Source organism: Lepidochelys kempii, chromosome 5, assembly GCF_965140285.1.
Source record: "Lepidochelys kempii isolate rLepKem1 chromosome 5, rLepKem1.hap1, whole genome shotgun sequence".
Taxonomy (NCBI): domain Eukaryota; kingdom Metazoa; phylum Chordata; order Testudines; family Cheloniidae; genus Lepidochelys; species Lepidochelys kempii.
In genome coordinates, this window is record NC_136384.1 from 124,407,462 (window position 1) to 124,419,426 (window position 11,965).

General features: G+C 50.6%; 3 protein-coding genes across 3 annotated transcripts in view; all 3 read left to right on the plus strand.

Annotated features, from left to right (window-relative positions):
• Positions 1–6,521, plus strand: part of LOC140911815 (stimulated by retinoic acid gene 6 protein-like) — a 47,586-nt gene extending 41,065 nt beyond the window's left edge. Inside the window, exon 17 of the mRNA XM_078852961.1 lies at positions 5,722–6,521. Within this exon, the coding sequence (XP_078709087.1) occupies positions 5,722–5,846 (125 nt within the window). The 3' untranslated portion in view covers positions 5,847–6,521. The remainder of the gene's footprint in view (positions 1–5,721) is intronic.
• LOC144930580 (perilipin-3-like) lies at positions 6,074–9,191 on the plus strand. The gene is made up of 5 exons (XM_078853010.1): positions 6,074–6,115; positions 6,429–6,624; positions 7,338–7,420; positions 7,526–7,763; positions 8,545–9,191. The coding sequence occupies exons 1-5, from the start codon at positions 6,074–6,076 to the stop codon at positions 8,766–8,768; spliced, it is 783 nt and encodes a 260-aa protein (XP_078709136.1). The 3' UTR covers positions 8,769–9,191.
• On the plus strand, positions 9,102–10,647 carry LOC144930581 (perilipin-3-like). The gene is made up of 3 exons (XM_078853011.1): positions 9,102–9,113; positions 9,749–9,871; positions 9,974–10,647. Exons 1-3 carry the CDS (start codon positions 9,102–9,104, stop codon positions 10,340–10,342), a joined length of 504 nt encoding a protein of 167 aa, XP_078709137.1. The 3' UTR covers positions 10,343–10,647.
• Positions 10,648–11,965: the final 1,318 nt, after the last annotated feature.

Below are 11,965 nucleotides of genomic sequence, written 5' to 3' on the forward strand. Positions count from 1 at the left end.
TTTAATTGGGGATTGGTCCTGCATTTGAGCAGGGGGTTGGACTAGATGACCTCCTGAGGTCCCTTCCAACCCTGATATTCTATGATTCTATGATAACAGTTCTTAATAACTATTGATATTTATTCATATCACAGTAGTACATGAGGGCCCCAATCAAACATTGTCACCATTGTGGTAAATGTTGTACATACACATAGTGAGAGGGAGCCACAGTCCTTGAAGAGCCTACAATCTAAACAGGCCAGCTGTCTCCCATGCACCTCCTCAGGGCCTATGGTCACACTATAGACAACTTGCCTCAGCGTCCCCTTCTGGACTATTCAAATAAACTTCACTTTAGGCTTTTTCTTGGTCAGAAATACCTCTCCTTGGGGTCTGGGTTTATTAATATAAAAGAGTACAAATAAAACTCAACATCTCTCCAAAACAAAGTCCACACACAACCCAGTTTTTCTCTTGCTCCTCCCAGACCTGTCTGCCTGGGGCCTTTGCTCTCTCTCCCAGGCCTCACTGCCCACAGAGCTTGTCTCACTCTGTACCACAGCTTCCTGAGCTCCCATTTCCCTCTTCACTGCACCTTCCTGCTCCTTTTATGCTCTCAGGTGGGGTTCCTGAGTCCCAGTGTTAAATCCTGGCCCCATTGAAGTCACAGCAAGTCATAAGGACATCCTTCGGCTCCATAAGAACAGCAAATACTGTAGACAGTATTGGTTCTGAATCAGGAAAGGAAGATGACATACTTGTAGCTGGAGCTCTGCCAACGTATTGTCTCTGCAGACGCCCACCTCCACAGTCATTTGCCTGAGATCACAAGCCAGGAAGCTAGGAGAGGAGAGAAAGCTGTTAAAGATGCTCACTGACCTCACCATGTAGAAGAACCTGTCCCCAACTATCTCCTATTTCCCCTCTCCCTCATGGACATTAGGACCATGGGCGTGTTTTGTGGAGGGCAAACTGCAAGCCTTGGGCAGGTGTGGAATTTGCTCCCCCCCTCCCCGCCCCCATTGGTCTGACTGGAGCTGCTCCCCCAAATACAGAAGTCAAACTACACCTATGCTTAGGACTTCCTCTTTTCTCACCATGGGTTGTGGGACCTTCACAGGATATTTCCCTTTCCCAGTTGTCCTGCTGCCCTGGGCTACAAGATGCAGCATGTTACACTGCCACTGCTAGGCACCAGATCATGTGTGTGAGTAAAAGTCAGATCCTGTCAGAAAATAACAGATCCTCTCAATTTTTGTGCCCAAGCCCCCAAGCTGTACCACCTAAAGCACTTCTCCAACCATTGGTATGGTGCCAACAAATCTGGAGTCCAGCCAGTCTCCATGGATCCAAGGGGATCCTTCATTTTCTGGCAGGATCTGACTTTTATCCACATCCTGCTTAACCTATGTCAAAGGCACCTAGAGTCCTAGCTTGGTGCTTTTCTATGTAGGGTATGAAGCTAAATAAATAAGGACCCTGACTAAGCCTGTGGACTACTGGGTCATGGGCAGGCTCCTTCTACATTTCCACACCCTCCATCACCCCTTGGCAGGCTCTAGTCTGGCACCTCCATGCCAGGCAGCAGTGAGGGCTGCTTCAGCTCCAGCAGTGTGACTGGGAGGTGGCAGACATTGGCGGGGCAGGAAAACCCACTGGTGTCCTGATGGGTAGCAGCCAGGAGCGTGCCTGCACCTGAGGGAGGCTGCTTGTCTTGGGTCCCCTGGAGCTAAGCCCAGAGATGCCGAGCCCTTCTGTCAGCCATAGCACTGGGTGCCGTGGGCCAGGATGGATGAGGGAAATGGCCATGCAAGAGCTGCTCCCTCCCCCATGCTCGCCTGAGATGCCCAACTGTCACTCCCAACTGCCACGGAACCTTCTCACACCAGCATTCCAAAATGGGGGTCTCTGTGTGCCCTCTCCACGCAAGCTGGGTGCATTCAGTCAGTGGGCAACAACACTGCTAGGCACTGCATACTGTCTCTTCACTCTAACCATATCTGGCCATGCTATAAAACAGGGTAACTTGCTGGCTGCTACACCTTAACAACCCCCCTCTGTGCGTTCAATGGCTGTCAACTTCACCATGGTTTCTGAGACAGAAACAAAAGCGTCTTACATCGTGGGCTGTTCTAGGTGTCCAACTAACCTATGGAAACTGTTAGGACAACCATTGTCTTGTTTTCCAGGACTAGTTGTTGTAACTAAAGTCCAACAGCCTTTGCCACAGTGATTCTAGAACTGAATGAACGTGAAGGTGATGCCACCCCAGGGGAGGGTAGTAGGGTGGAAAAGCATTGTAAATTAAGAAGGAAAACTGCTGCATCCTGAATGCTTGCAACTCCAGAGTTTGTCTTCTCTTCTGTCCCTGCCCATCCCTCCCCTACAACCTCTGAAGGAATCATAGAATATCAGGGTTGGAAGGGACCTCAGGAGATCATCTGGTCCAACCCCCTACTCAAAGCAGAACCAATCCCCAATTTTTGCCCCAGATCCCTAAACGGCCCCCTCAAGGATTGAACTCACAACACTGGGTTTAGCAGGCCAGTGCTCAAACCACTGAGCTATCCCTCCCGCCATATCTGACAGAGTTAATACTGGGCTGGAAATCTTGAGAGCCCAGCATGATCCACTGGCTAACAAGCCATCCACTAGGTGATGTGGCAACAAATCATCACACTAGTACAAACTAGGGGGAAAAGTAATGAACTTTTGGCACCTAGCTTCTCCTGGATTTCCCCACTTCTGGGACTCATCCTACTCAGGAGACCACAAATGTGAGAGATTGTTAGTTTGGAACGACTGAATGTCTAATTCCATTCAGGATATTTCACTGATATTCATTCTATGTTTCTCCTTCCCACCAGAACATAGCAAGCCAGGTGGCCAGACCATCCCTAGTCAGTGCTGCCCAGGGGTAGAACCAGGGGCTAGCCTCCTTGAAGGGGGACTCTACCCACATCAGTGCTTCCATATCACGATGCCAACTTTTCCCAACCTAGCACTAAAAATTTCCCAAGTCTTCCCAAATCTGGTAAAAAAAAATCCCAGCAGTGCTTCAACGTGGGAAATTGGGAATTTTCATTCAAAACATTTTACTCAAAAATTCCCAGATTGTGGAAAATTTCCCAGGATATAGAAGCACTGTCCCACATTCATAGCCAACAGGAATGCTTCCCACACAGGCTGTGTCTGCAGCAGGCCCTTCCTTCCCTCAGGGAGGGACCTATAGATAGTTATTAAAGAAAAAGAGTAACCCTACTTCTTCTCTACAGAGAAGAAAGGAAGGGAGGGGGTAGTATGGATCTACTCTCTTCCCTGCTGTCCCCCAAAATAAGCAGCACTCCTGCTTCAAAAAAACTCCTCCTCCAGTTGGTGCATTTCCAACAGGTGTGGCAGGGTGGGGCTGGCTGAGCCCAGAGCAGTTCCTTAACCCCTTGTTCCCCAGTGTGGGGCAACCTAACTCTCTTTGAGGTTCTGGGCCTAAGTCACTTAGGCCTTGCAATGCTGAGTGGAGCAATAGCTAAATACCTTTAAAAATCTGTGCCATGTTCTTTTCCCTGGACAAGTCAACGAACAGGAAAGCTATAAATGAACTGAGGAAGCAACTTGTACCAGCTGGGCCAGAGAAACTGCCCCAGCCTCTTCTGGAGTGGGCAAGAAAGGAAAATAATACAACAGCTATCAGCACTCTCCTCTCTTAGATTGTTTTACTGACAAAAAACCTTCTGTACTGAAAATGTTACCAGGGAAACGGAGTGTAAAGGCGCTCTTCAGAGAGAAGAACTGGAGCACTCTGAGAATATGAAGCATTCTTATTATTTGTATGACCATAGCATTTCAAAGCCAAAATCAGAGCTGGAATCCCATTGTGCTAGGTACTGTCTTAACACAGAGTAAGAGGCTTGCCCCAAACAGCTCATAAACTGAAAATAGGTTTGCCAGCCCTCCAGGATCGTCCTGGAGTCTCCAGGAACTAAAGATTGTCATGTGATGAGACCTCCAAGAACACATCCAACGAAAATTGGCAACTCTGAAACCCTGTAACTTTTCAGAGGCTCACAGCCCTCACTGGGCAGAGTAGAGAATGCAGATGTGCAATTGGCCTCCTGAGCTGTCCGTCAAGTGTGTGCAGCCCCATGATGACATCATCACAGGGATATAATGGCTGAGACCTGCAGGGGAGGACTGAATATTGGGAAGGATTAGTAGTGTTGAAGTTTGGTAAGATGTGTGGTTAAGCTCTGTACTATGTTTCTGGTTCTTTGGGTGTTTAGAGGGGGGGCTCTTTCTTACTCAGATTGTGACCTAATTTCTTGCCTGATGGCCTGCAATAGCTAGGATTGAATGATCAGAAGCTCTTAGCTACTTTCAGTTCTTGGCAGCTGTACTTGTGTAAAGCATTTTTAGCTGAGTCTTCTGAGCAAACAGTCCAGGGAAAGAAACTATCTGCCTTCCAGACTGGGAGGCCTGGAATAATGGCATGTTCTAGGAGATGGAGGCTTCCCTAGAGGAGAATAGAATATTTAAGAAGGAGAACTAAATTAGAGTTTGGACTACGAGAAAAACTCCTACTCATCTCTTGACCTGAGCAAAGCTATGCTGTTCCCGCTCAGGAATGGGGATTGGGACTTCTGGCTGTGGTCTGAGTTTTGGCTTGTCATGATCATCTACAGGTGGAAACACTTGACTGAGGTGGCTGATTCAGCTGAGACTGGAGTGCTGGGTAACCAATATGTACTTGAAACAGATAATGCAGGAAACACTAAAGGAAAGCAGGCCTGGTGCCTTCCTATAAAGGCCCTAGCTTTCTAGTTAGTGGTCTCACTCTCGCCTCTAGGGGTGATGGTGTCAATTTACCTGAACTGGAATCTGTTTCTTTACCAGACCAGGCTTGAATTAACAATAGAAAATATTTGTATTTTTACCAGCTAAATTGGCTTTAAAATAACCAGCCTGCCATAGTGGGCATCTCCTATGTAGACTCGTAGATATTAAGGTCAGAAGGCACCATTATGATCATCTCCTATGTAATTCAGTATCCAGGGAGACTCTTACACTACTCACTCAAGAGGTCCCTGAAGGCTCCCCAGTGGTACCTTCTCAATTCAGTGTTCTGTGTGTGTAGTCAATGGCTACTACCTTCAGCAGGATAACTTCAGTCAGTGATTGTATTCTGGGACAAATGGAATTTTCCCTGGTATTATCTGGGAAAAGACTAAACTAGGAAGATGCCTCTGAGCTGTGCAGGTGTCCTGGTGCTCCCCTTGGGAGGCATTGTTGGGTCTAGAAGTCTGAGGAGAAGCTTTGGGAGTGTGTAACACCGACAGACCCTGGTGATCGGCAGGATGAAATCTGGGTCCTCCGGAGCTAAATGCATGAGCCTATACTGCATGAGCTAAAAGCCATAAGGCTCTTAGCTAAAGATGCAGAGCTGATGCGTTAATCTGTCTCTCCAACTGGTCCTGGTGCCACGAGATGGGAGAGAAGAACACACCCAGAAGGTGTATGGATTACAGGTGCATCCCTGGGCTTGAACTGGCTGTCTCTGAGCCTGCCTTAGATCAAAGGTTTAAGGCCCTTGCCTGTTCTCTGTAGAGAGAGACTTATTACAGGGGGACAACCTGGTCTGGCTCTCAGAGAAAACAGACGGGGGGCAGCTCTCCTGGTGTTCCTACATAACATTGATTTCATTGTTTCCTGCTGTAGCCACTCAATATTCCTTTTTGGGTCTTGCAGGGACATCTCACTCCACCATGTCTGCTAAGGAAAATGAACCACAGGTGGAGATCCAGGCAGAGGAGCAACAGGTGGGTCCCTCCTGGGGAGGCAGGTGTGCTTGGCAGCTGGAAGGGCTGTTCTAGCTTGAATGTCTCCACTGCTGGAGACAGGGACTCATAACCACAACACTAGCTAATGCTCCAAGTTCTAGTTCTCGGAGTGCCGTAGTCACTGCCCACAAGTGCCCCCCTGAAGCCAGGAGGAGCATCGGCACGGGTGACCCTCTGTATGCTGTCTCCACTCGAAGACGGTCAAATCCCGCTGATTATAATACCCAGTAGGGGCATTGTACCGGGTGCTGGACTGAGACATGGCTCCTGATCGGGAGAGAATGCACTTGGAAACACAAAAGGTCTCTCCATTCCTGCTCTCACTGATGGAACAAGACCGTGACACAGTTCTGTTTTGTTGGTGGGTGTGCCAGGACGGAAGCAGCATTTCTGAGACTTTGCTGAATATAGGCAGCTGTTCTAATGGGACCAGGCTTCTGGGTGTGTAACTAATGTCACAGGAAGGCCACTGAACCCCTGCTGAGAGGGACCGGAGACTGCCTAGCTCTGAGGACAGTCTCCTACAGAATCAGTAGTTCGCAGAAGGAAAGACAGGAGGGGCACCTTGACAAGCCAGGAGCTCTTCCTCAGCTGACTCCTCTTTCCCTCCCCTAGACTGCAGGGAACAGGGTGGCTGGCCTGCCCTTGGTCAGATCTGCCTGTGAGATAGCCTCTGCCAGCTACGCTGCCACCAAAGAGACCCACCCAGCCATCAAAGGGGTCTGTGAGGTAGCAGAGACTGGGGTGAGAACCATCACCTCTGCTGCCATCACTGGGGCACGGCCCATCCTGGACCAGCTGGAGCCACAGCGTGAGTAACGGAAAGGGAGGCAGGAACACTCCTGTGTGTGTGGCGGGGGAGGTGGATCTGGGGGCAGGCTCAGCCTACAGTGGCTCTCGGCCCACTACTGAACTCTGCCTCCAACTGGCAGCAAACAAAATCCACAAACTCCCTTCTCCTGCTCCTCTCAACTCGGCTAGCTCCTAGACGTGACCTGGCCAAGGCATTGGCCTTGTGCGGAGCGGCTCTGACAGATGCAGAAGCTGCTCTTGGGGACTCTTGCTCAGGTACCAGCGGTGAGCTGGGCCAGCCTAGAGGCAGGCAGTGCCCAGGCACAATCCCTGGTGTGCATGGCTGGCCCAGTACCACACAGCCACATGCACTGTGTATGGCACCTAATGCCATGGAGCAATACCTGCTAGAGGGCACAGGGAGCAGCTCCAATGCTAAAAGGATCTGAGCCCATTGCAGGCACTGGAGACTCCTGAAACCCTCTAGGAGAAGCTGGGGGTGGATGAACAGATGACTGGCAGCGCGATCTCCCGAGTGCTAAACGTGTGATGAACCAGACTGGCTCCATAGCCTTGGGCAACTTACCCAACCCCTCTTCCTTGGCTTTCCCATCAGTAACCTGGGGACACTTGCTTAGGAACACCAGTCCTCCAGTGTACACGGATTAGCAGCCCCATGAGATCTGTGCACATGAAGGAATTAAGGGAATGAGTTCTGTGGTTATGTTTCAGTTGCAGCAGCCAATGAATATGCCTGTCGGGGTCTGGACAGACTGGAGGAGCAGCTGCCCATCCTGCAGCAGCCGATTGAGAAGGTAACCACACGAGTGTCACGACTGGTCCTGGAGTAGGATGAGGCTGTGGGACCTTCACTTCTGCTAGGTGTTCAGTGACCTCTCTTCTGACCCCTTTTCCTCTAGGTGGCTTTGGATGCCCAAGAACTCGTGCATGCCACAATGGTGGGTGCCAAGGATGCAGTCTGCAGCCCGGTCACTGAGGCCAAGGATGCAGTGACCAGCATGGTGGGCATGGCCCAAGGGGCTGTCCAGGAGAGCGTGGAGGTGACCAAATCTGCCGTGACCAGCAGCATGAGCACAGTGATGGGCTCCAGCATGGGGCAGATGGCTGCGAGTGGCATAGATGCAGCACTGGGGAAATGTGAGCAGCTGGTGGACCACTACCTCCCCATGACAGAGGAGGAGCTCGATAAAAACCCCTCTGCTGAATACAAACCAATGTGACCCTGGTGTCTTGGGGTGTGGTTTGGAATCACAGCTGTTCAGTGCTCACAGCTGAGCTGCCAAAAGAGCCACCTCTCCTTTGGGCTGCCTTGCAACCTTGCTTGGCTACTAGCCCTACCCTTTGTTCCTTCATGCTGGGCCCTCAGCTAGCCCTGTCTGATGGCTCTGACGCTGCTCCCTGTGCAGCTACCCGCTACCTTACTGGTCGGTGCTGCAGGGCATCCAAACGTGCCGTGGGAAAGATTGCATCGGTCACGAGCTTTGGGAGGGCTGAACGCATCCCTGCCTTGTATCCTGGCCCTGCCACCCAGTGGTGCAAGTAGTTTTTAACTCTTACCAGTACGGCGACTCATGGGAGGGACCCAGAATAGAGGTCGGGGGGGGCATGTGACTTCCCCCTCCCCCAATCAACCCCACCCTGCCTTGTGTGGGGGGAATCTACAGACCCATGTAGTTGCATCTCCTCTCTGGGAAGGGCTGGTGGCAGGACAGCTGGGGGTGGTACAGACACACCGGAGGAGGTGCCAGCGTTCTGCTCCTTTCGCTGCTGCGGTTCCTGAGAGCCCTGCGGTTTTCAGCAGCTACTGAACGTCATTGCAGTACGTCATACTAGCAACAAATGTCTTAATGGCGTGGCGTACCTGACCTTACTGCCTGACTTGCACCACTGCTGCCAACTGACCCCTTCCCCCTTCCAGCTGAGCTTGCCACAACTCCCCTGCAGGGGCCTGGAGAGGCATCCGCAGAGCAGCGGACTTACTATGTGCGTCTGGGTTCCCTGTCGAGCACGCTGCGCCAGCGAGCCTACCAGCACGCCCTGGGCAAGATGAGACAAGCCAGGCAGCGCACCCTGGAGGCCCTCTCCCAGCTCCAGCAAATCATTGACCTGGTAGGAACACGACCCCTCTCGCCTGCCCTGTAGCTGCTGTGGGTCACAGTCTGCCATAAATATAAAGGGAACGGTAAACCACTTCAAAATCCCTCCCGGTCAGAGGAAAAGTCCTCTCACCTGTAAAGGCTTAAGAAGCTAAAGGTAACCTTGCTGGCACCTGACCTAAATGATGAATGAGGAGACAAGATACTTTCAAAAGCTGGGAGGAGGGAGAGACAGAAAGGGTCTGTGTCTTTCTGTATGCTGCTTTTGCCGGGAACAGAACAGGAATGGAGTCTTAGAATGTTTAGTAAGTAGTCTAGCTAGGTATGTTTTAGATTATGATTTCTTTAAATGGCTAAGAAAAGATTTGTGCTGGCTACAATGACTATCCCAGTCTGTGTGTCTTTTTTGTAACTTAAGGTTTTGCCTAGAGGGATTCTCTGTTTTGAATCTAATTACCCTGTAAGGTATCTACCATCCTGATTTTACAGAGGTGATTCCTTTACTTCTATTAAAAGTCGTCTTGTAAGAAAACAGAATGCTTTTTCATTGTTCTAAGATCCAAGGGTTTGGGTTTGTGGTCACCTATGCAAATTAGTGAGGATTTTTACCAAACCTTCCCCACAAAGTGGGGTGCAAGGTTTGGGAGGGTTTTTGGGAGGAAAGACGTGTCCAAACAACGTTTCCCAATAAACCCAGTTAGTTTGGTGGTGACAGTGAAAATTCCAAGGGCAAAGGGTAAAATTAATTTGTACCTTGGGGAAGTTTTAACCTAAGCTGGTGAAAGTAAGCTTAGGAGGTTTTCATGCAGGTCCCCATATCTGTACCCGAGAGTTCAGAGTCGGGGAGGAACCTTGACATGGTCTCTGCAGCCTCCCATGCTCAGTGCCATTGGCACTGTTTGTTCCTGGGGCCAGCTGTGACGCTGCAGTAGTGCTGCCTGCCTGCTGCCCACACCTAGCTGTGGGAGAGCTTCCCTGGCCAGCCGCCTCCTGCTCTTCCCAGCTAACTGCCCTCTCCTCCTGCAGATCAGCCATGCCAAGCAGGCCGTAGATCAGAAGCTTCACAATGGCCAGGACCGTCTGTACCAGATGTGGCTCCAGTACTGCAGGGGGAAGTTGGAAGGGCAGGAGGATCCTGACTCCGCAAAGGTATTCTCCTCCTTCTCGCCCTCACAGCCTTGCTCCAGTGAACTCCCCCCATCTGCAGGGGAGACTTGCAGATACTCCAGTCTCTCTTTCTCCTTCCAGCAGGTTGAAGCTCAGGCTCTAGCCATGTCCCAGAGCCTCACCCAGCAACTGAAAACCACCTGCCTTACTCTCCTGGGCAGCATCCAGGGCCTTCCCAGCACTATCCAGGACAAGGCCCAGCAGGTCTCAAGCAGTATAGAAGAGCTCCAGGCCTCCGTCTCCAGTGCCGGCTGTTTCCAGGATCTGTCCAGCAGTGTCCTGGCCCGGAGTCGGGAGATGGTGACCAAGGCCCAGGAGTCCCTGGATGAGCTGCTGGAATACGTGACGCAGAACATTCCCCTGGACTGGATCGTGGGACCCTTCATTCCTGCTGGAGACTCCCCACTGTGTCCTGATGAGCTGGTGGAGGAAGGAAAGAAGGTGGAGGCTTGAAGGGTTCCCCCTGCTGCTGAAAGGAATCCAGCAGAATTTCCTGTATAGCTAGTGTGGGGTCTCCTTGCTGAGTCCACAGTTCTGCTTTGGCAGATGGTGGACTGCAGAAGGAAGAGCTGACCTCAGAATTACAGAACCTGAATGTGATTTCCCAGGCACGCTTCCCCATAACCATGTATTGCCAGTTACAGGGTGGCATCACTAGTCATGCAGGACTGCATCCCTTGCAGGGCTAGTCAGCTTCTCTCAGGACATACCTACAGCTGTCTTCCTCTGTACATAGGAAGTGCTCCTGAGCTTGATCTTTTCCCTAGCTTTGTAATGTGTAAAACTAGGGTTTAATGTCACAATAAACCTCAACTGCATTCAAATTTGTCTCCTTTATGTGATTCCCTCCCTGGCTCATGCTCTGTGGAAACATATACTGTACAGGTGACCCCATGCCCCTCTTCTTCACACACACAAACCCCCTCCACCCACTTTCTCTGGAAGGGCTCCAGAATGGCTGAGCTCCTCTCCTGGGTGAAGGCATCTCTTCAGGTGCCTCCATTTGACACTCTTCCATTGAGACTTTTCTCATGTAGAAGAAGGCAATAGTGTTCTCCCCATTGAGAACACTCGTCTGGCTTCCAGTGGGTAGCAAGGCAACATAACAGACTCTGAGACCAACTAACAGAGGGAAAGACCCAGGTTGTTGAGATAGGGCACTATGGCCTTGAGAGGAAATGGGGTGTGTGGAGAACTGAAAACCTACTACTGCTAATGAGCAAAGTTAAAAGGGTCCCATACAGTGGTGGGAGACTGCCGGGCCTTGCCTCTAGTTCAGTGCAAGAAGCTCAACAGGTTGGAAGTGTCTAGGAAAAGAGATGGTGAATTGACAACTCGAGGCAACTGGGATTTAACAAAACCCACACACAGGGAGACTAGCTGCAAGAGAGAGAGCAGCAGACAGTCTTGCTGAAGCATGGACATCAGCCAGCCTGCATCCTTCCTCCCTGCCATTAGCCAAGCACCTGCCTAACATTTCCTACTGCCTAGTGTAAACCTAGCCAGGCTAATGGCTCAGGGTTGTGGGAGATCCATAGTAGGACCAGTGCTGGGCTTGTAATGCATTTTCCTGAGAGCTTGTGTCTATGCTTGAAGTCACAAGTGCCTAGTGTCATCTAGGCAGCTCCATCACTTTTGCTTATCCTAACTCCAGCTTGAGCTATTAATAAGCTTCAGGCAAGGAAATGTCTCTCGGGTTCAGCACTGCAACAGCACCATGAGCAGGAATGGGTGTGTAGCTCTCAAAGATAGAGACTAGTAATCAAAGTGGTGATGGATGCAGCTCCCAGGGCTAGTTATTCCTGATCTCATTGAACAGGGACTGTCTTATACTCCCAGTGGACTGGGGCTATAAAGGTTTTCATAGACCCCTAGAATATGGCGGTTGGAAGGGCCCTTAGGAGGTCATCTAATCCAACCCCCTGCTCAAAGCAGGACCAATCCCCAGTTAAATCATCCCAGCCAGGGTTTTGTCAAACCCGACCTTAAAAACCTCAAAGGAAGGAGACTCCATCACCTTCCTAGGTAACGCATTCCAGTGCTTCACCACCCTTCTAGTGAAAACGTTTTTCCTAA